The 22,292-nt window shown below is 44.0% G+C and overlaps 1 protein-coding gene across 4 annotated transcripts in view; it reads right to left on the minus strand.

Moving 5' to 3' along the window:
* APP (amyloid beta precursor protein) overlaps positions 1-22,292 on the minus strand; it is a 217,671-nt gene that overhangs the window by 86,721 nt on the left and 108,658 nt on the right. For all 4 annotated transcript variants that reach the window (XM_075263474.1, XM_075263476.1, XM_075263475.1 and 1 more), the window contains exon 4: positions 1,492-1,604. In XM_075263474.1, the coding sequence (XP_075119575.1) occupies positions 1,492-1,604 (113 nt within the window). The remainder of the gene's footprint in view (positions 1-1,491; positions 1,605-22,292) is intronic.

Below are 22,292 nucleotides of genomic sequence, written 5' to 3' on the forward strand. Positions count from 1 at the left end.
GTGGGGGGCCACTGAAAAGCAGATTGTACTGTGTGGGGGCCACTGAAAAGCAGATTGTACTGTGTGTGGGCTACTGTGGAGCAGATTATACTGTGTGGGCCCCTTCACTATTTATATCACACAGTATCTGTTTTATAGCAAATCTGATATTATGACAGGGCTGTAATATTGCACAGTCACTATAAAACAGTGACTTGTGCAATGTATATAGTGAAGGGATAAGGACTCTTGTAAAAGCATCACGGTCCTCTGATCAGCAGGGGCCCCGGGTGTTGCACCCCCACTGATCACTTAGCTGTCTTAAGATTAAATTGCCGTGTTGGCACTTTGTGATAAATTAGGGGGCGTTCACACTACTGTCGGTGTCCGACATGCAGTGTCCGCTCAAAATCTGTCACGGACACTAGGAGCGGACACTAGATGTGTCCTTGACACCTGTCATTCACTCATGCATGCAGGGTTCCTCTGTCCGCTTGAGAAGTCGGCCATCTTCTCTTGCGGACAGGGAAGGACGGGCACGGAGTGCAAAAGAACGCATCCGATGCCCATTCAAGTGAATGACAGGTGTCACGGACACATCTAGTGTCCGCTCCTAGTGTCCGTGACAGATTTTGAGCGGACACTAGGAGCGGACACTGCATGTCGGACACCGACGGTAGTGTGAATGCTCCCTTAGTGGGCTGTCAGGGGACAGAAGGATAGGTCTGTTGGATTTCAATACGCCTGATCCTTTGTCATAGTTGCCAAAATTCCTGGGAAAAGGGTGTGGCCAACATAAAAGGGGTGGGTTTGGATAAGGATAACGCACAAAGTGGGCAGCTTGTTGGAGATACCAAGTGTGAAAGGGGCTCTACATGGTAATGGGTGGGCCATGGAGAAGCTAAAATATCCTATAACTTTGGAGACAACTATGTCCTTTGATCTAACAGGAGATAAGATGCTGCCAAACCCATCTGGCAGTGGTCTGTCCCCCTCTTTCTATTTTGAACACATGCATACTCGGCACTAGGAATAGTTGTTGGACAAACACATCTTTATTGAACATTCTTGTTGATGGTTTCCAGATAAAAAGTTTCTAACTTCTAACAAAACTAACTAAAAAGTAAGACACAGAGCAGAAAAATAATGGAGATATAAGACACGAGTGATGTGAGCAATTCTGACACTACACAAGGGAATAGCTATAGGGGGTGCAGGGATAGCAGTCCTGATGCGTGGCAGAGGACCTTAGGGACCCCAATATTATACGGATTCTACATTGAGGCGGAGATCTGTTTTAACTATTCCTGATACATCCTGAACATAAATGGACACTAGTAATACTAGGCAGAGTGTCACTGCTGTCAATAAATGCCGGGGTGCTGACAGGCGGCGGGCGGCTTCTGCTGATGGATGGTCCCGCAGAGTCTAAGCGACGGGTCACCGGAGATCTGATACATACGATGATAAATACGATGACATTTTCGAGAAAATGTTTAACATTTGTGTTACCTCTTTGGCTACAGTGTGCCAGTGCAGATGTGTCTCACAGATATCCATCCTCTCCTGGTGGAGGAAGCGGCATTTGTCAGGAACCAGAAGCGCGTCGCTCACAAACTCCCCGACTGCAACACAAAGAGAGACACAGAAATTAGGAGTCACACGGACCGACGTCTGGGGCATTATCATACAGGCCCAAAGCATTATGGTAGCAGCAGCAGCCTGTTGCCATACAGGCCCAAAGCCTGAGCTAGGAGTAACAGGCTATTACTACTACCACAGGCTTTGGGCCTATATGGTACTGCTAGCACAGGCTTTGGGCCTGTATGATAATGCCCCAGACCACGTGACATCTGGGATATTACCATATAGGCCTGAAGCCGGCTAGGATTAACATTAGCACAAACAGAATGTCATGCATTTTCCCCCCTCGGCTTATACTCGAATCAATAAGTTTTCCCTGTTTTTCTGTGGTAAAATTAGGGGGGTCGGCTTATACTCGAGTATATACGATATATATATATATATATATATATATATATATATATATATATATATATACACACACATACACACGTAAGGCGATGTTCACACCACAGTATGATATTATGATGTATTTGTCATACTACGGCGTATACCATTGTTGCCTGGTGGATCCCATTGGCTTATAATGGGTGCGGCTATATCCATCATGGCTTCCTTTATTGGAGAGAACAGTATTGCATACACAAACAAATCTTCAGAGACTGCCAACTGAGCCTTTGATGGTCGTGTGTGAACAGAGCCCTAGGCAATTCAGCTCACTGAAAATTGGCCAAGCTGGATATAACTGGATCATAAACACTCAGCTGTGGGAGGTGTTAAAAAACATCAGCCCTAGTCCAGTACTGTGCAAAAGACTTAGGCAGTTGTGTGTGCGGTGGTGGGGGGAATGCTGCAAAATATGTATGCTTTCAGAGATAAAAGGGTTAATAGTTTATTTTGTTAATTAACAAAATAAAGAGAAACGTAAATCCCATCAATATTTAGGATTGGACAAGCCTACATCTAGAGCGCTACTGCGTAGGCTTCGGCACTCGGGATGCTCAGTTCCCCTTACAACTTCACGAGCTTACTGCGAATACGAACTGCCATTGCTAAAAATGGCGCCAAAGCCTGCGCAGTAGCGCTCTGCAGGGAAGCACTACTACACAGGCGCGGGATTTGAAGCCATTATGCCGGAAGAAGAGGACGCTGAAGGCGTGGAAGAGCCAGGACCAGAGGGCGTCGCTGCAAGAAGAAAGTAGAGATAGACGTGCCAGAAGATGACGTCGGATCGCGCACGACCACTCACAGTGCATGTTCAGGTATGATTTACATATATGTTTTTATAGTTTTATTTTAAAACGGGACGGGGGTTTAAAATAAGATTAGCGGTGCCTGAATAGCCTTTTTAACGGCTATTCACGCATATGTGAGGCTCATATGGCAAAATTTTGCTGATAGAGCACCTTTAAATCTTCAAAAAATTCCCCAAAATTAGCTCTTAGCGACATGAAAATAAAGCCCAAATAGTGCGGTCTTCCATTATTCCTTTAGGTCAAAATTGGGCCTACCAATTCAGCCATGACGGTTCCATCTCTACCAGGATTCCCAACTGGAATAAAGGATTCCCGGCCTTGCATTTGATACCAATACCAATGGTGATACATTGCAGATTACGCTATGACATTTGCCCTCCCCATACACAATCCTAATACATGCTGTATACAATTAGGGTTGCGTGTGGATCACGCAGGCAGCAGGCGTACATGGTTTAGCGTAGCCCCGTACATCGCTTATTCTAAACTGCTGTCAGGAGTCTGATAACTTTGTCAGATCCGCCATCCAAATGGCATAGCGGGGAGCAAATCGAGATGAAAAAAGGGGTCACGGGCAGATTGCAAAACACTACATGAGAGGCGCCCCACTGTGCTGAAACATGGCAAGGCCCTCGCTTCAGTGATGCTACAGGCCATAATAATAGGAGTTTGTTCATTCTAGATCGTTCTCTTGACATAGCAACAAATTTCAACTGACAGCAGCCAAGACCTGAGAAGAACCTCAAGACATGAGAAGAAATCTCAAAATATAAGACTTTATATGGCTGGAAGCAAAAGGTAGATTTCACTATAGGAGATGAATTGTTCAGACTGAAATGCAACGTATTACTTGTATTTCCCATTTGAAACGGAACAAAGAAGAAATACTCGACGTACGTCATTGACGATGACTGGAAAGATGAAGCTCGAAGAGATGCCACTGAAATCAGTAAGCAAATTCGTTCACGTTCCAAAAATAGAAAGTTGCGCCTCTAGTGCCAACTGGGAAGCAGTAATCCTATAAATCAATGTAGGACCCTTTAAAGAGGACCTATCAACGCCACCTCATTGCATCCATCAGTAGTTGCCACTCCATTGATCCTGGCACGGTTGGATTAGTTCTCTGGCCCTGACTATTTCCAACCTATCATTTTTGGAGGTGGGCTTCTTAAGCTGGAGCAGACAAAGAATGGGACCACCCATCTGACATCGAAACTGTGCTAAAAGCAAGAGCAATGACTGCTCAAGAATGGAGGAGAAGAAAGTCCAACAGTGCCGGAATCGGTGGAGCAAGAACAATCAAAGGCTGTAAGGAGTTTAAGATGGTGAAATGTTCTAGGCCTTGGAACACTTCTAGTATCTAAGCCAAAGCCAAGGACTGGTTTGGCTGGGTGAGCAGCTTTTGTCAAGGATCTAGAGAGAAACAGTACCTTGTAGATTAAACTTACCTGGAAGTCTTCTACATGAAGCGCCTTGGCCTCAATGTAAGATCTAGATCAGGATTGTTAGTTACAATGAGCCCTTTATAATATAATGTTGACTTCTTAGGCCCCAAAGCCAGAGCTATGGCTGCAACATCTATCTCTGTAATCCAGCAAAGATATATTGACCAGATGTGTCAAGAGAGACCAATGCCTTTATGGTGTAAAGCCAAACAAGAACCACCCATTTATTATAACCTGGGACCACCAACAGTCACGAGAACTGGGTCCTGAACGTTCCCCTGAGTGCTCCATGTCACTGGTGCGGTGGTGTAGATGCATGGCCACCACTTCTTTTACTTCTATTGGATGGCAATCTACACCAGTCCTATAGAAGTCAATGGCCACAGATTGGCACAACAACTCCGTTTACTTGGGAGATAAGTGACTACATAGGGGCTAAACCCTATAGTTTTCCTATTTTTCTTATTAGTCTTCTGGTCCTGTGACATTTTACATTACGTTACCAGACTATGAGACTTTGTGAATTGTTTGATGCCTGACTAATGGATTTTAACAGTAGAAAGAAACAGTGGGACCAAAATACAAGTCAGCTCCAATATCAATTCACCGAGTAACATCTTGCAAATTTACAGGATAAAAATCCCATCATGGATGAGGACAGCGGTAAATTGTGCATTTGCGAGCTGCCACCCCAGCTCCCATTTCTAATGTTTCACACGATGACTACGCCAATGCGATTTAACGTGATTGACACCGGAAGCTCATACAGGCCTTGGACGTAATACAACTAGCACAAGTTTGCCAAATTTTGAAATGGAAGCAATGATGTCCTGTCCAGATCAGACAGAAAGCTTCCATAGACCTGATCAGATGTGTCAGGGCCAAAACAGGAGAAACACAGCGGTTCAGACAGATGGAAAAGACAGAACTGTCACGAAAGAAAAAGGATTGTACGTTGTGCAAGGACCGGAGGCCTAAAACCGTAATGGTAAAATCCACGGCAAATCAGTTTAGGCAATCGGAAGCCAGACAATGTTAAGTTACACGTCATTTCTACGAGAGAGTGTTGTGGGCATGCTCTGTGGCATAGACAGAGAGATGGAGGAGGAACTGAGCTGTCCTCAATACCTATAGTCAATGTTGGATCCTGTGTTATCTGACTCCAGCCTTATAATAGAGGTGTTAGACTTTGTTCACATTTCCAGCAAGCTTCAGCTTTTGACTGATCCATTTCTGACCAATTAACACTGAAGCCGCCATTTGCATGCTTAATATCATTAAAAGGGTATTGACATCTCTCTCTACGACTCATTTCCTAGGTTTCAGTCCACCTCTGCTATCTAGCGGCAGTGGGCGAGCTGCTCTCCGAAGCATGGTACGCTGCTGGCTTGAGCCGACTATGACACAGGCCACCAGCTTGTCAATGAAATCAGGAAGTGGTAGAGAGAGGAGACAGAAAAAGCAGTGAAACCCTTAGATGAAAACCCCCTTTAAATTTACTGATGGGGGAGACACTGAAAGCTGCTTTCCTTCATTTTTTGTGAGGGTAAAGAAAAATTTGAAGCTGTAATTGGGCCCTACCTATCTTGTAGCATTGAGAATAATGATATATTTTATGTGGCAAAGGGAATTTTGGGGCCACGTCAGGGTCCATGGCCCAGTAACAACGGCTACCGCTACATCTCCTATGGAAGGCTTTACCTTGCACCAGTCAAAAAGTGAACAGAACCTTGTCATTGTAATCCTGACACTGATAAAAAGTGATCTCCACACAACTGGAAGTATTATATTTAGAGATGAGCGAACAGTAAAATGTTCGAGATTCAATATTCGTTTCAAGTAGCCCCTCAGTATTCGACTACTCGAATCAAATATCGAACCCTATTATAATCTATGCTCATTTCAGGGGTAGGCAACATTCGATCAAATTATACTTACCAAGTCCACGAGTGAGGGTCGGGCGGGATCCTCCGAGAAGTCTTCTCCGTGCTGCGTTCCCGCTGCGTCTTCCGGCTCTGAATTCACTCTGCCAGGCATCAGGCCGCACTACAAGCAGACATGCGCAGTCGGCTCTGCCCAGGCCCGATGCGTGGCAGAGTGAATTCAGAGCCGGAAGACGCCGCGGGGACGCTGCAAGGAGAAGACTTCTAAAGGTAGGAGAAGAACCAGCGGTGATTGGCCGACTGTATAGCATTCGGCCAATCAATGCTGGTTCTGCATCGAACTTTTCCATTCGAATAGCGAGTGGTACTCGATCGAGTACGAGTATTTTGAATACCGTAGTATTCGATCAAATACCTACTCAATCGAATACTACTCGCTCATCTCTAATTATATTCCCTTTAAAGACTACAAAGGGAATTATAGGAATATCTATTCTCCATTATCAGGTTATTACTAGAAACACTAGTATTTATTTATTTTTTTCATTCCAACAAAAACCTGATGCAGGAATTTTCTTTTTTTTTTTTTTTGTTTTTTCTGCTGTGGCCTGCAGACCGGCCAGCAGACACAAGCTGTTTAATGACAGTCAGAATTTGCAACCCAGGATATAGGATTTTGTGCAAAGCTCAATGAAATAGAGATTGTCTCCCGATTTTACGAGATAAGCATTGGAGTAAATAATTGCAGTTTTTATAGATTCCAATAACAAGCCCATTTTGGCGCACCAGAGGAGGCGATCTGTATTGATGATCATGGACGACTATTAGGTACCAGAGATACAGTCCTATGAAAAAGTTTGGGCACCCCTATTAATCTTAATCATTTTTAGTTCTAAATATTTTGGTATTTGCAACAGCCATTTCAGTTTGATATATCTAATAACTGATGGACACAGTAATATTTCAGGATTGAAATGAGGTTTATTGTACTAACAGAAAATGCGCAATATGCATTAAACCAAAATTTGACCGGTGCAAAAGTATGGGCACCTCAACAGAAAAGTGACATTAATATTTAGTACATCCTCCTTTTGCAAAGATAACAGCCTCTAGTCGCTTCCTGTAGCTTTTAATCAGTTCCTGGATCCTGGATAAAGGTATTTTGGACAAACAATTCAAGTTCAGTTAAGTTAGATGGTCGCCGAGCATGGACAGCCCGCTTCAGATCATCCCACAGATGTTCAATGATATTCAGGTCTGGGGACTGGGATGGCCATTCCAGAACATTGTAATTGTTCCTCTGCATGAATGCCTGAGGATTTGGAGCGGTGTTTTGGATCATTGTCTTGCTGAAATATCCATCCCCGACGTAACTTCAACTTCGTCACTGATTCTTGAACATTATTCTCAAGAATCTGCTGATACTGAGTGGAATCCATGCGACTCTCAACTTTAACAAGATTCCCGATGCCGGCATTGGCCACACAGCCCCAAAGCATGATGGAACCTCCACCAAATTTTACAGTGGGTAGCATGTGTTTTTCTTGGAATGCTGTTTCTTTTTGGACGCCATGCATAACGCCTTTTTTTATAACCAAACAACTCAATTTTTGTTTCCAAAATGAAGCTGCCTTGTCCAAATGTGCTTTTTCATACCTCAGGCAACTCTATTTGTGGCGTACGTGCAGAAACGGCTTCTTTCTCATCACTCTCCCATACAGCTTCTATTTGTGCAAAGTGCGCTGTATAGTTGACCGATGCACAGTGACACCATCTGCAGCAAGATGATGCTGCAGCTCTTTGGAGGTGGTCTGTGGATTGTCCTTGACTCTTCTCACCATTCTTCTTCTCTGCCTTTCTGATATTTTTCTTGGCCTGCCACTTCTGGGCTTAACAAGAACTGTCCCTGTGGTCTTCCATTTCCTTACTATGTTCCTCACAGTGGAAACTGACAGGTTAAATCTCTGAGACAGCTTTTTGTATCCTTCCGCTGAACAACTATGTTGAACAATCTTTGTTTTCAGATCATTTGAGAGTTGTTTTGAGTAGCCCATGATGCCACTCTTCAGAGGAGATTCAAATAGTAGAACAACTTGCAATTGGCCACCTTAAATACCTTTTCTCATGATTGGATACATCTGGCTATGAAGTTCAAAGCTCACTGAGGTTACAAAACCAATTTTGTGCTTCAGTAAGTCAGTAAAAAGTAGTTAGGAGTATTCAAATCAATAAAATGATAAGGGTGCCCATACTTCTGCACCGGTCAAATTTTGGTTTAATGCATATTGCACATTTTCTGTTAGTACAATAAACCTCATTTCAATCCTGAAATATTACTGTGTCCATCAGTTATTAGATATATCAAACTGAAATGGCTGTTGCAAACACCAAAATATTTAGAACAAAAAATGATTAAGATTAATAGGGGTGCCCAAACTTTTTCATAGGACTGTATAGTCAAGGGGTGGGCATGACAGCAAGTTATACTGGTACAGGATATATGAAGATTCAGATTATGTGATGGCTTAAAGGGTTTTCCAGGTTCCCAGAAAACCCCTCATATAAGCAATCCTCCATTGAAGGTTGTGGTTAGCAAAAAGTCTCTGCTTTTTCCCAGTAAACAGCACCACCCTTGTCTACAGGCAGTGTCAGGTACTGCAGTTTAACCCTTTACACTTCAATGGCGCAGTTATGCAAAACCATAGGCATAAATTGTGCTATCACTGGCAAAAATAGATTTTTTCCTAATCTCATTATATCCTTTATTTCGGACATGACTTTACAAGTTAGGATTTGTGAGATGTACATGAATCGGAGCCTGTTCATTGTCGGTCATTCTGTTTGGCAGCAAGAAGTAGAGAGCCCATAATCTTCTTAAGCAAATCAGATGAATGGGATTGCTCTTTTTTGATCTGAATATCCGCTTCGTATATTTGGGCTTTTTTTTAGTGTTTTTGCATTTTAAAGGGATTCTACCACTAAATCGTTTTGTTTTTTTTTTTGTGGATAAGACATCGGAATAGCCTTTAGAAAGGCTATTCGTCTCTTACCTTTAGACGTGGTCTCCGTGGCGCCGTTCCTTAGAAATGCCGGTTTTAACCGGTATGCAAATGAGTTCTCTCGCAGCAATGGGGGCGGGCCCCAGTGCTCAAATGGCGATGGGGGCATCTCCACTACTGCCAGAGAACTCTCTCCAGCGACGCCTCCATCTTCAACAGCAACCGCAACGGCGTCTTCTTCCGGCTGGGGTCACACTCCGCTCAGTATGCAGTACGCTCCTGTAGTTCCTTTAATAGTCCCACAGGTCTAGTAGGTCTACGGAGAACTACAGGAGCGTACTGTGCATGCGCGCAACCCCAGCCAGAAGATGCCGGTTGCTGTTGAAGATGGAGGTGTCGCAGGAGAGAGTAATCTGGCAGCAGTGGGGACGCCTCCATTGCCATTTGAGCGCTGGGCCCCACCTCCATTGCTGCAAGAGAACTCATTACAAAACGGTATTTCTACGGAATGGCGAGCCGGAGGCGATTGAGCAAGGTAGGAGACGAATAGCCTTTCTTAAGACTATTCCGACGTGGTAATTAGAAAAAATCTTGGTTTAATGGTAGAATCCCTTTAAGAGCAAAACTTTGAAAATACCAACTAGTGTGAAAGCAAACCAATAATGACCTAGGCGCCCAGACCTGCTACCTATAATAAGGAGGCAAGCTCCCAGGAAGCTGCGCGTTCCTATAAGAGTCGTCCAAGTCTCGATATTTCAACCAGATTTAATTAGAGTCTTGCCTTCTCCAGCCGAGATGCTGATGTTCCGAAATCCGGTAGCAAGGGATCACGGCCCAGACAAAATCTGGAAGGAAACATGTAGCTAAAATCTGGACACAGGAGGAATACAGGAGCCAAAAGACCTCATTTGTGATGAAGAATTACTAGCAAAAGCAGACCGAGTATGGGGCGAGGGAGAACGGGGCGAGAATCTGCCTGCGTGGAGGGGGGTACGTTTCACCAGATTGCAGAGCGGATATTTTGCAATGTTTTCACATTTTTGGACTACGCGGGACTTTAGTTTTAGAATCTTAATGTACAAGCAGCTGTTGTTTTACTTAATCGACAAATACAAGGCAGGTTTCCTAGAGGGAGGAATCGATCAGCTGTGACAGAGGTCCAAGTCTGGCCATGGACTCGCATATATAGTAGACGGAGACGACAGTCAATGCAGATGGGCTGTGGAGTCGGGAGGTTTCTTAGGTTTTGAAGTCGGAGTTGGTAACTTGTTTCTGACACTCAAAACTAGTTCTGACTAGAGATGGGTGAACCTCTCGGGATTCGTTTTGGGTCCAAGATTTGTTTTGAGATGAACAAGATTGGTATACAGTATATCTTAAATTGACTTAAAGGGGTTGTCCAGAATAACATTATACTTCTACACCAAGCTGAACATTCTCCCCCCACCTAACTTCTAATTAGCTTACATACAAAAAATGTATATGTACCCAGATCGCCGATGCGGTCATGTGTCCACTAGGGTTGAGCGATTGTGTTCGGAAAAGATCAGATTCCGATCGGCGATCGAGAAAATTTCACGATCGCGTTCGGAATTCCGAACACGATCTATTTAGGTGGGATCGAGATCGAGGATTATTTCCCCACTATTTCCCCTTAGCCTTCACACTGAGTATATAGTGTATACTCAGTGTGAAGGCTCCACTGCAGTTCCATAGGAATGAATGGAAGCAGCCGGCACACAGCCTTAACCCCCTGCGCGCCAGCTGCCTTCATTCATTCTAAAGGGAGACTAAACTAACCTGTCTCGTAGTTACTTACCTCCAGAGATGGCTGCTCCGGTGTTCTTCTCGCTGTCACTCCACGCTGCTCTTCTCGCCTCACTGCCCCGCCTCCCAGGTTAGTGTTTAAAGAGCTAGGAAGGCGGGGCTTGTGGCTTAGGAGAGTGTGGGCGGGTACAGAGCGGGGAGATGTGAGGTCTCCCCTCCCAGTAAGCGCCCACACTCTCCTAACCTGGGGGGCAGGGAACAGCGAGGCAAAGAAGACTGCAGCGTGGAGTGGCAGCGAGAAGGACACCGGAGCACCGGAGCAGCCATCTCTGCAGGTAAGTGGACACCAGGGGAGACTAAGTAGCCAGAGGATTAAAAAAAAATAAATAATCTTTTGGCTACTTAGTGATTCACTACACAGCATGGATTCTAACAATTAAAGCGTTCAATTGTTAGATTCCATGCTGTATAGTGAATAGGATTGTTTTTAAAATCCGATCTCCGATTAATAAAAAAATCCCATTGACTTGCATTGGGATCGGAATTGGGATCGAGATCAGGTTCAAATAAAAAATGATCGTAAATCGGATTTTAAAATCGATCCTGAAAAGTCAAGATCGGCTCAACCCTAGTGTCCACCCCCCAGGCACATTCTCAGATCTTTGGTGACGTTGTGTTCCTGTTTCCAGAAATGTAACGTCACCAATACTAACCCCCCATCACTCCATCATACTTACCTGTCACAGAACATTACATCCTTCTGGGAGTCGGCTCCTCCTCTCCTTGACGTCTACCGGGTCTCCCAAGGGAGAATCCAAGGCCCATTAATGGAGGAAATATAGCATAGGATTTTACGCATATAGACACCGGTTCTATTTTGTGTCCAAAACGTCCAGATTACCAGTCTCGCAACCCCTCATTTTGAAGAGTCATTGTAAAGTCAAGACTTCGCTCTGGATATTTCAAGGAGACTACATATTACAAGGTGGTGCGTTCATTAAAATGGAGGCCAGGTGATTTGTCATTTCTTCTTTGAGAAAAAAAACATCTGGGAAAACCGGCGAGGCCAACAGCTGCACTCCAGGGTTTTCAGGTGCCAGATGCGTCTCGATCAACTGATTGTTCTCTAAATGAGGATCTGCTGACAGATTGTCCAGATGGCAGAACCCCCACGTGTGTCATACAGATGGGTAAATGTGCTTGTAAGGTGACAACCACTTTGTCGTCACTTCCCTGTCCCCACTGTTATTGGTGGTTTCCTATTTTTTCCCAACTCATTGACTTTCGATAGAAGAGTTGTGTTTCCGATTTCTCAAGAAGCACAACATGTTCTTCTATTTCACGGATCATGGCCATCACTCGCCCGTGAACTTCAGTCGTGTGAATAGAACACTACCTTGCAAAAGCTAAAAAATCAGCAACGGGAACAGAACCGATTTTTAACATGGCTGACGGGACAGGTACATCATTACCTTACCTTGGCTAGGAAAAGTGACGTTGTTATTAGGAGATGAAAGTCGGAACCCTCTGCATACAAATAGCGACGTTTCAAAGCATGTTTTAGAAAACACAGATCAAAGGACTACACAGAAAGACTACACACAAACATGTATCTCCGAGCTGATATTTGTATCAAGTAATGAAAAAAATCCCTTTTGATCTTTTTGGCCTAGGAGGATTACATTCGAGAGATAAAAATACACTGAAAGTCTAATCTCAACATAAAACAGAGAGGAGCTAGAAGACTAAATTGCGAGTGCAAAGAAAGGTAGACCTCAGAAGTCAATGCTTTAATCATGGAAAAGTTACACAAAATAAATAGATTGTAAAATAGACACTGGTTAGCCACAACATTAAAACCACACGTCTAATGTTGTCTTCTCGTGAAACCAAAACACTGCTGAATGGATGACACAAGTCCTCTAAAGGCGTCCCTGGGTTATCTGGCACTAATAGTTTTGGTAAATTGATGGATTGGTCTTGATTTTCTAGAAGATCCAAAAGATGCTTGATTGGATTGAGATCTGGAGAACTTTGAGATCAAGTTGATACCTTGTCATGTTCCTCAAACCATTCCGGAACAATATTTACATTGTGGAGAGGCGTTATCTGTCCATAAGAGGACACTGCCATTAGGGATACCACTATCATGATGGGGGGGACTTGGCCTGTACAATGTGGTATAAGTCAAAGTAACATCTACATGTTACCAGGATGCGTTTTCCACCAGAACCTTGCCCAGAGCATCGCACTACCTCCACCGGCTTGCTGTCTTCCCATTATGCCTCCGGTGCTATATCTTCCCCAAGTAAGTGGTGCACACTCACCAAGCCATCTACATGATGTATACGTGATTTATCAGACCAGGTCATTATCATCTAGTGTCCTATGGTCCAGTTCAGAGGTTCACATGCTCATTGTAGGCACTTTCATTGGTGGGTTGGGGTCAGCATGGAGGCTTAGAGTAGTCCATAGCTATACAACCTTTCTATCATAGCCAACAATAACATTTTCAGAAGTTTATGCAATTTAACAGTAGCCTTTCTGTAGGATTGGATTAGACAAGCTAGTCTTCAATTCCCATTTGCATCCCTCCTTGGACTGCTTCTGGTAGGTACTCACCACTACATACACGAATCACCCAACAAGACCCCAAGACCTGACATTTTGTTCTGACCCAGTCATCTACCCATTACAATTGAGATCCCTATGCTTCTGATATATCCAATTCATGGGGGGGGTCTCCAGAATTCTGGCTCTCTTTTCCAAAGACTGCATAACAATGGCTGGAGCTTCAGCTAAAGGTCTTGTAATGATAATCAGCTTGTTTGTAGATGCGACTGATGGATGAAAAGTCTAGACCTTCTAGAATCTAGAGTAATCGGATCATTGCCTCCTGGTAAAGCAGTGTGACTTAAAATGAATTTACACACATAGAAGTCATTATAGACCGGGTATGATGAAATGATTAGAGATGAGCGAGTAGTATTCAATAGAATACTATGGTATTCGAAATAATCGTACTCATTCGAATAGTACTCGTTATTTGCAATAGAGATTCGATTCAGAACCAGCATTGTGTATAGCATTCGGCCAATCAACGCTGGTTCTGCAGCAGGCTCTTCTTTGTTAGTCGGGAGAGCTGGCAGTTTTTGGTTATGCAGGAGCTGACTTTTTCTCATAGGAATGCATTGACTAGCGTTGATTGGCCGAATGCTATACAGTGTACAGCGTTTGGCCAATCAACGCTGGTTCTGCTGGAGGCTGCTGTGGTCCAATCTTAGACTTCGCCTCATCACAGACGAGCCTCCGGCAGAACCAACGTTAATTGGCCGAATGCTGTACACTGTATAGCATTCAGCCAATCAACGCTGGTCAATGCATTCCTATGAGAAAAAGTCAGCTCCCGCATAACCAAAAGCCGCCAGCTCTCACGACTAGCAAAGAAGAGCCTGCTGCAGAACCAGCATTGATTGGCCGAATGTATAGCATTCTATAGGTTCTGCAGGGCAAGTAAGTTCACATTAGCACTTGAGGACCCCCCCCCCAAAATGGAATATTACCGCAACTGCAAGCGCTGTGCAGTTAAAGCGCACGGACCTGTTATAGTCTATGGGGTCCGTGCGCTTTAACTGCACAACGCTCCTCCTAAACACTCTCCCCCTGCTACTCGTGGACTTGGTGACTCTCCTTTAGTTGAATAGTGGTTTCCCCTGAAACAAGCATTTTTTCCCATAGACTGTAATGGGATTCGATATTCGATCGAGCAGTCAAATATTGAGGCTCTACTCGAAACGAATATCGAATCTCGAATATTTCACTACTCGCTCATCTCTAGAAATGCTACTTATTTTCCGCAGATCTGGCTTCTTGGCTGCTTTTTAGCTCCGTTCCATTAGAGTAGAGCTGTAGTCTGTGGCAACACTTTAGCTACATTGTCTACCAGAAGTCAGAGCCACGCCCTCATCTCATCATTGGTCCAGTCTACAGCAGAGTAGAGGCCTCAGCCAATGATAAGACAGGAGGCGTGTCTCAGACTATTCTTAGACTCCCGGTAGACACTTCAGCTAAACTGTAGTCACAGATCACAGCTCTGACTTCACAATTTTTGAGACTTGTACTAACCCGAGATTCCTCCTAGTCAGAAATAAAAATAACATAATGTAAATGTATTCATCACAGCTCTGCTGTCTCACAGATTAGACAGTAAAACACCTACATTACCTTGTGTGTTAGAGCTACGGGGAGTAATCTTAGCTAAACATGGGCGACCGTGACAGCTGCTTCACAGGGAAACCTAATGCACACCCGTCTACAGAAATACAAAAGTTTCTACAAACTTCTGCTCCTGAGGACACAGTGAGGGACCTGACACATTTCTTGTGTCTTGTCATCCAATTAGAGTAAACCAAATGTTAAATAATAAGAAGAGGAAAAACTGAACGGGAAGACTGACTTGAAGATGACAGTCACCTCCACCGCCGCAGAGACAGCTGACACTCATCAAATGGATGTACCCCCAGGACAAAACCCGGGACCGTGTGAAGGCTACACCTGTCAGAGGAGATGATGGGAATGTGCACAGTCAGCTCCCTCCAAGGATTCTAGAAATGTAAACTCGCTCACTCTTTAAGAAAGTAAACCAAATACTTTCAAGGCTGCCGGAATAAAAATTCTTAATAAAACGGCAACTGGCACCACCAAGATCGATGTTAAAAATGACTCTTGAATCAGGGCCTTTGGAAATAGGATTTGACCCCATGATCAGCTCCAGAAGCCAAGTCTGGGCCTACACGTAGTGTTACAATTAAGGCCGGCCTGTAAATTCTCGTCATACCCATATTCAGTGCGAGAGAATAAGTGGCCGACACAGGCAATCAACTTGTAAGGCCACTAGCCACGTGAACTTGTAAGGTGCTCATGGATCCTGAATGGCAGCAAGGTTACTCCTTGTGTGGATATACAGCACATAAGCAGCAGAAATTAAATGGATGGCCTGGAAATTTTGTAAAATTTGGCTAAAAAAGTTTTAAAAAACTTAAATCAAAGATGGCCATGTGCTATTTAGAATAGTGGTATCATTTATGTGGCAAACAGACCTTTAGGGCCACTTTAGATTTCAGGGTCCAGTGGAGACTATTACTACCTTATAGCTATGCCCCAGGGACATCCATGCAGAAGCATAACCCAAAGCTGTTAGGCACCAATGCAGAATATTTAAAAAAAAAAAAAAAAAAAAAAAAACTGGTTCTGACGTATGTGTAATAGTGTGAAACCCTGTTGATGAAAAATTTACCGCAACAGTTAGGAACCCATGGCACAATTATGCAAAGTATCTCAATGACAATAATGCATACCTTGCATTATAGGGAGTCTATCACCTCCTCCAACCACCGTAAACCACTGCCATAGTACTGTACAGGCTATGAACACAAGTCCAATCGTACCTTTGAAATGTTGATGAGCCCCAGGGATGAGTGTAAAAAGCTGTTTTAACCAATATGTAAATGAGGTTCATGGAGAACAGTGGGTGTGGTTTTCAATCCCTGAGCACAGCAGTGTCATCACTAAACACACAAATCCAGTCTTGTTCAGCTGTTGGACAGTAGAAGATCCGTATCATCCAACCTGACATCAGTGAGCACTGAGTGAAATCCTGTGCAAGTGTAGTATGACTCTGTAGTCCAGAACATGTTGAGTATACTGTGCATGCACCTCCTGCAAATTCCACTCTTACACTGAAGCCTCCTCTTTCTTTTTTCCTAGTTGTAGAGTGGAACTTGAATGCAGCACATGCGTATTATGGTTGGCTACGTCTTGGACAACAGAAGCATACTGCGCACCTGCGGGATTTCAGTGGTGCTCACTGACATCAGACTGGATGATGCAGATCTCCCATTGCCCAGGGGGCTAAACATGAAGACTGGATGGACGTGATTAGTGATGACGAAACTGTGCTCTGGGATTAAAGACATCGCCTGTGCGTTCCATGAACTTCATTTACATATCGGTTAAAACGACTTTTTAAGAGCATCCTGGGGGTTTCTCAGCTTTTTAAAGGCACGGTTGGACTTGTATTCATAGCCTGTACAATACTATAGCAGAGTAGGTGGGGGAGGTGATAGATTCCCTTTAACACACTTCTCAAGGGCGCCTCCTGTCTTCAATAGGCTGTCGATTTTAAATAAGCGGTTGTCGGTGTATCCAACTCAAGGGCCCATGGTGCTGCGAGGTATGAACGAAAAAAAAGGGAGGAGGGGATCTGGAACAAAGAAATCGATTAACTAAAATTGCAATTGTAATATTCTAAGAATCAATCTAACTGCAAACAACCAAAACCTTGACTATTCTCCGATTCTAAAATTGGGAACGATCTTCGCTCGGAGGGAGCTTTCCTAATTCGTCTTTTGCAAGCGCTTGCGGCTGGGGCTGAGACGTGAAGACGTACAGATGTAGATCCTGAGCTGTCCGTCATGTTAACCACATCACTTGCTTTAAGTAGAGTAAGATGCCAATCAATATGTAACTTAATGTCTCCTATGGGAGGGCGCAGGCTACGCTTCTCCTCGGCCTGGGAAGGTGCGACACTTCACACAGATCAGAGGCATTATATTTTCCGTCTGGTGTGAAGGGTTATGAAGAGGACACAAAGCAGAAGGGATTTGGTGTGAACGAGAATTCTGTATTATATACAAAACAACAGGGCGCAGGACAGAGATTTAAGGAATATTCGCACGAGCCGTATTTATCTACAGTGGTGAGGAGTCGTCTGAAATGTTCTTCTAGTAGTTATTTATTAGGGGGATCTTTCTCACCTCTAAAAGGCCTGTCCATATTATTTATTGGCTATAGGGGCCGTTTCCATATCACGGAGCTGGAAGCAGTGCAGGTATAGTGGCCGGGTGTAAGTAGTGCAGCTCAGGTCCCACTGACTACATGGTGTCCGCCGATTGGGCCTCAGCAGTCATGTGGGTTACATCGGTGCCATTATGTGTAATGACATCACCGCAAGAGGCCGACTCAGGTTTTGGACGTCACGTAGAAGTGCTGATGTCCAGTCGCACTGCGGTCTATGGGAGGTGACTAACATTATTTTTTATGTTTGTCACCTCCCCTGGGCCTCCTCTTATTATACCCTGGGGGTCTGAAGAGTCCCCAGAGGATAATAAAAGTTGAGTTGCAAACCCCAAAAATTTCAAGTTTGGCTGAACCTGAAATTTTTTAGAAATTCGTGGGAGCCACTATAGAAGACTATACTGTGCGGTTGGGAAACTATGGTAAATTATACCATTTGGCGGGGCCACTATGGGACATTATACTGTGCGAGGGGCCACTATGGGACATTATACTGTATGGAGGGGCCACTATGGGACATTATACTGTGTGGAGGGGCCACTATGGGACATTATACTGTGCGAGGGGCCACTATAGGACATTATACTGTGTGAAGGGGCCACTATAGGACATTATACTGTGCGAGGGGCCACTATGGGACATTATACTGTGCGAGGGGCCACTATAGGACATTATACTGTGTGAAGGGGCCACTATAGGACATTATACTGTGCGAGGGGCCACTATGGGACATTATACTGTGTGGAGGGGCCGCTATGGGACATTATACTGTGCGAGGGGCCACTATGGGACATTATACTGTGTGGAGAGGCTACTATGGGACATTATACTGTGTGGAGGGGCCGCTATGGGACATTATACTGTGCGAGGGGCCACTATGGGACATTATACTGTGTGGAGAGGCTACTATGGGACATTATACTGTGTGGAGGGGCCGCTATGGGACATTATACTGTGCGAGGGGCCACTATGGGACATTATACTGTGTGAAGGGGCCACTATAGGACATTATACTGTGCGAAGGGCCACTATGGGACATTATACTGTGTGGAGGGGCCGCTATGGGACATTATACTGTGCGAGGGGCCACTATGGGACATTATACTGTGTGAAGGGGCCACTATAGGACATTATACTGTGCGAGGGGCCACTATGGGACATTATACTGTGTGGAGGGGCCGCTATGGGACATTATACTGTGCGAGGGGCCACTATGGGACATTATACTGTGCGAGGGGCCGCTATGGGACATTATACTGTGCGAGGGGCCACTATGGGACATTATACTGTATGGAGGGGCCGCTATGGGACATTATACTGTGTGGAGGGGCCACTATGGGACATTATACTGTATGGAGGCCACTATGGGACATTATACTGTGTGGAGGGGCCACTATGGGACATTATACTGTGTGGAGGGGCCACTATGGGACATTATACTGTGCGAGGGGCCACTATGGGACATTATACTGTGTGGAGGGGCCACTATGTGACATTATACTGTGCGAGGGGCCACTATGGGACATTATACTGTGTGGAAGGGCCACTATGGGACATAATACTGTGTGCAGGGGTCACTATGGGACATAATACTGTATGGAGTCCACTATGGGACATTATACTGTATGGAGGCCACTAGTATAAGTAGTATAATAAAACACGTGATTATACTAGATAGATAGTAGATAGATAGATGATAGATACTGTAGATAAATAGATAGATAGATAGATAGATAGATAGATAGGAGATAGATTCTGCACCCCCTCCCAGTCTTGCTACAGTACAGTACACTCTATGGCATACATAAGATGACTTTATCTGCTCCAGGGCTTCAGGTTATCATTGCTGAGTGTTCTCATCACTACAATACATAAATATATTGCTTTCGCAGCTCCTTACTGGCACTGCACGGTGTAGAGAGAACTAACAGTTAACAATATAACACATCCTCAGCTCTCTTCAGGAAATTAAGCCCATCCATCATTACGAGCACGCCGCCTGTCAAATAAAAATGATTTTTCCTGGAACCAGAGTTACTGAGCTAACACAAAGGCCGTATTGATAAAGTCACGTGGCCAATAAACGCGGCGGTGAAAAGGGCGAAAACGGCATTAAAAGCAAAGCTAGAGGGTTAGTTATCCCTGCACACGGCTTATAGGAGATGCGGCCTTGAAACTCTGTTCTTAGTATTTATACCAAGGCTGGAAAAATCCCACTGGCTCATGTACTTATAGATTTACCGCCGGCACCTACATTTTTGGTTTTCCTATCATTGTCATCCTCACATTTAAAGGGGCGCCTGAAGTCTACATTCATGTTTACACCAAAATATTATAGTAGATTTACCAAGTTAAATGTAACAACATTTTTATGTGTTTTAGAAACTATTTATGGCTTTCTTGACAATGGGGTGGGGCTTGATGGGAAATGGCAGAATTTAAGATGCACCAATGCATGACCCCAATTTGTTAAAAATTTCTGTTGCAAAGTGAGCCCAATAACAGGTGGTATAACCCTAGATCTAGACAGTGTTGGGCTGGGTTCACACCAGTGCTTGGTTTTCATTCAGGGATTCCATCCCCCGAATCCTCTTAAAAAATGCATTTTTCGGGCGGAAACCCAGCAGACCTTATTATAGTCTATGGGGTCCGTGGGCTTCTTTTTAAAGGGATTCTACCATTAAAACCTCTTTTTTTGTAGATAAGACATCGGAATAGCCTTTAGAAAGGCTATTCGTCTCTTACCTTTAGATGTGATCTCCTCCGCGCCGTTCCTTAGAAATACCGGTTTTTACCATTGATTGATGGCCTATACTCAACGGGTTTTGTAAGACAAACTGGTACTTCTAGTTCCCCGACAGCAATAATAGTAAACGACCAGAACACAACTGTATATAAAGTCACTTCGCCATATAATAACAGATGATAAGTCTCCGCAGTGAAGGTGTACATAGCGAACGCAAACGACAACAAATATGTTGGCGTCACACAAAGCCGTGTTTCCCCCTCTCCACAATTCTCAGCATCACTAATCCCGTTATAAATACACGCCGAGCTAAATAAGCAGTCACAAAAGCTGTACAGTAAAGCAGACAGGGGCGCACGCCGCTCAGCCACTGAGGCAAAGCAAGACAACACAAGAAACACGAGCGTGGGGAACAAAAATCACAAGATCCTCTCTCCAGCAAAGCAGATAGATGTGCCCAGAATGGAGGATTTACATTCATTCCCAGCAAAACCAAAGACTAAAACTCAATTTACACGACGAAATCGGCCATGCCCGCAACGTTTTAGGAAGGCTACCAAAGGAGGATTTGCTAAAAGGGGAGGGATAGTTACAATCAAGCGTCGAATGTTTTTTTTCATTATTCAACGTAACTTCATAAATAAAATTTCAAATGTATTATCACAATTTTATATTTACCAAAATTTTATTATATTTACCAAAATTTGACTCTGCTAAGTCTGCACCAGATATACAAATCACTGCTCGTTGTCCGTACAATCTCTATTCCCCATCAGTCTTTGGTGGAAACTGGAGCAACCGGAGGAAACTCACCAAACACGGAGAGAACCTACAAACTCCTTCCAGATCTAGTCTTTGGCTGGATTCAAACCCAGGACTACAGCACTGCAAGGCTACAATGCTAAGCCCTGAGCCACCGTGCAGCCCATTTTTGGGCCCCTGTATATATGATAGTCAATGAGATCCACCAGTCGCCATGTGTAACCACTCCATCATTTGAGTCCACCGATGGACCCGGTCAACATAGCCTGGCGCTAGTGTGAATCTAACATTAGAGCGGTGAGACTACGGAACTTTCTGCCACATGATATGGTGATAACTTGTACAAGTTCAAGAGGGGTGAATTTTTTGGAAAGTAAAAACATCACATTCTATGGGAACTAGATTTTTTGGGAATCATCCAATTCCTGTATTTGGAGTTGAAAAGATTTTTTTTTCCTTCGAGGAGCAATTGGCATATGCCTCATGGGTTTTCTTTTGCCTTCCTTTGGATCAACTTGGTAGGTTTATAGGTTGGACTTGATAAACTTCTTAAGAAAAATTCTGTCTAAGCTACGACAGCAAACACTTCAAGTGAAGGAAGGGGAGGGGGATGTAGCTGAAATATCGCAACATCTCTGTAAATGTGAGACTGGATGCTACGAGAGGGGAGAGAGAGCAGCAGAGTGAGACTGACTGGCTCACAGCACACAACAGTAGAATGAAGGAACGGCAGAATAAATAAGATATATACATTTCAAGCTGTTCTACAACCAATACAAAGTTATCTAAGAACTGATTTTTTGGGGCGCACTTTATGGCACTAAGAACATTGAGGAATATCCTTTAGTGAACCTACAAATGGAATAAATCTACACAAGGCCTTTTGCTAACTTCTCCTTTTTGCAGGTTTTAAAAGTGCTGCTCCGCTGATTCCAGCATAGTTGGAATATTTCCTCTAGCCCCCAATATGACAGAGAAATCAGTGCAGTTTTAGCACAATTATGCTCTCTACTGTC

This window comes from Leptodactylus fuscus, chromosome 2 (assembly GCF_031893055.1).
Source record: "Leptodactylus fuscus isolate aLepFus1 chromosome 2, aLepFus1.hap2, whole genome shotgun sequence".
NCBI lineage: Eukaryota > Metazoa > Chordata > Amphibia > Anura > Leptodactylidae > Leptodactylus > Leptodactylus fuscus.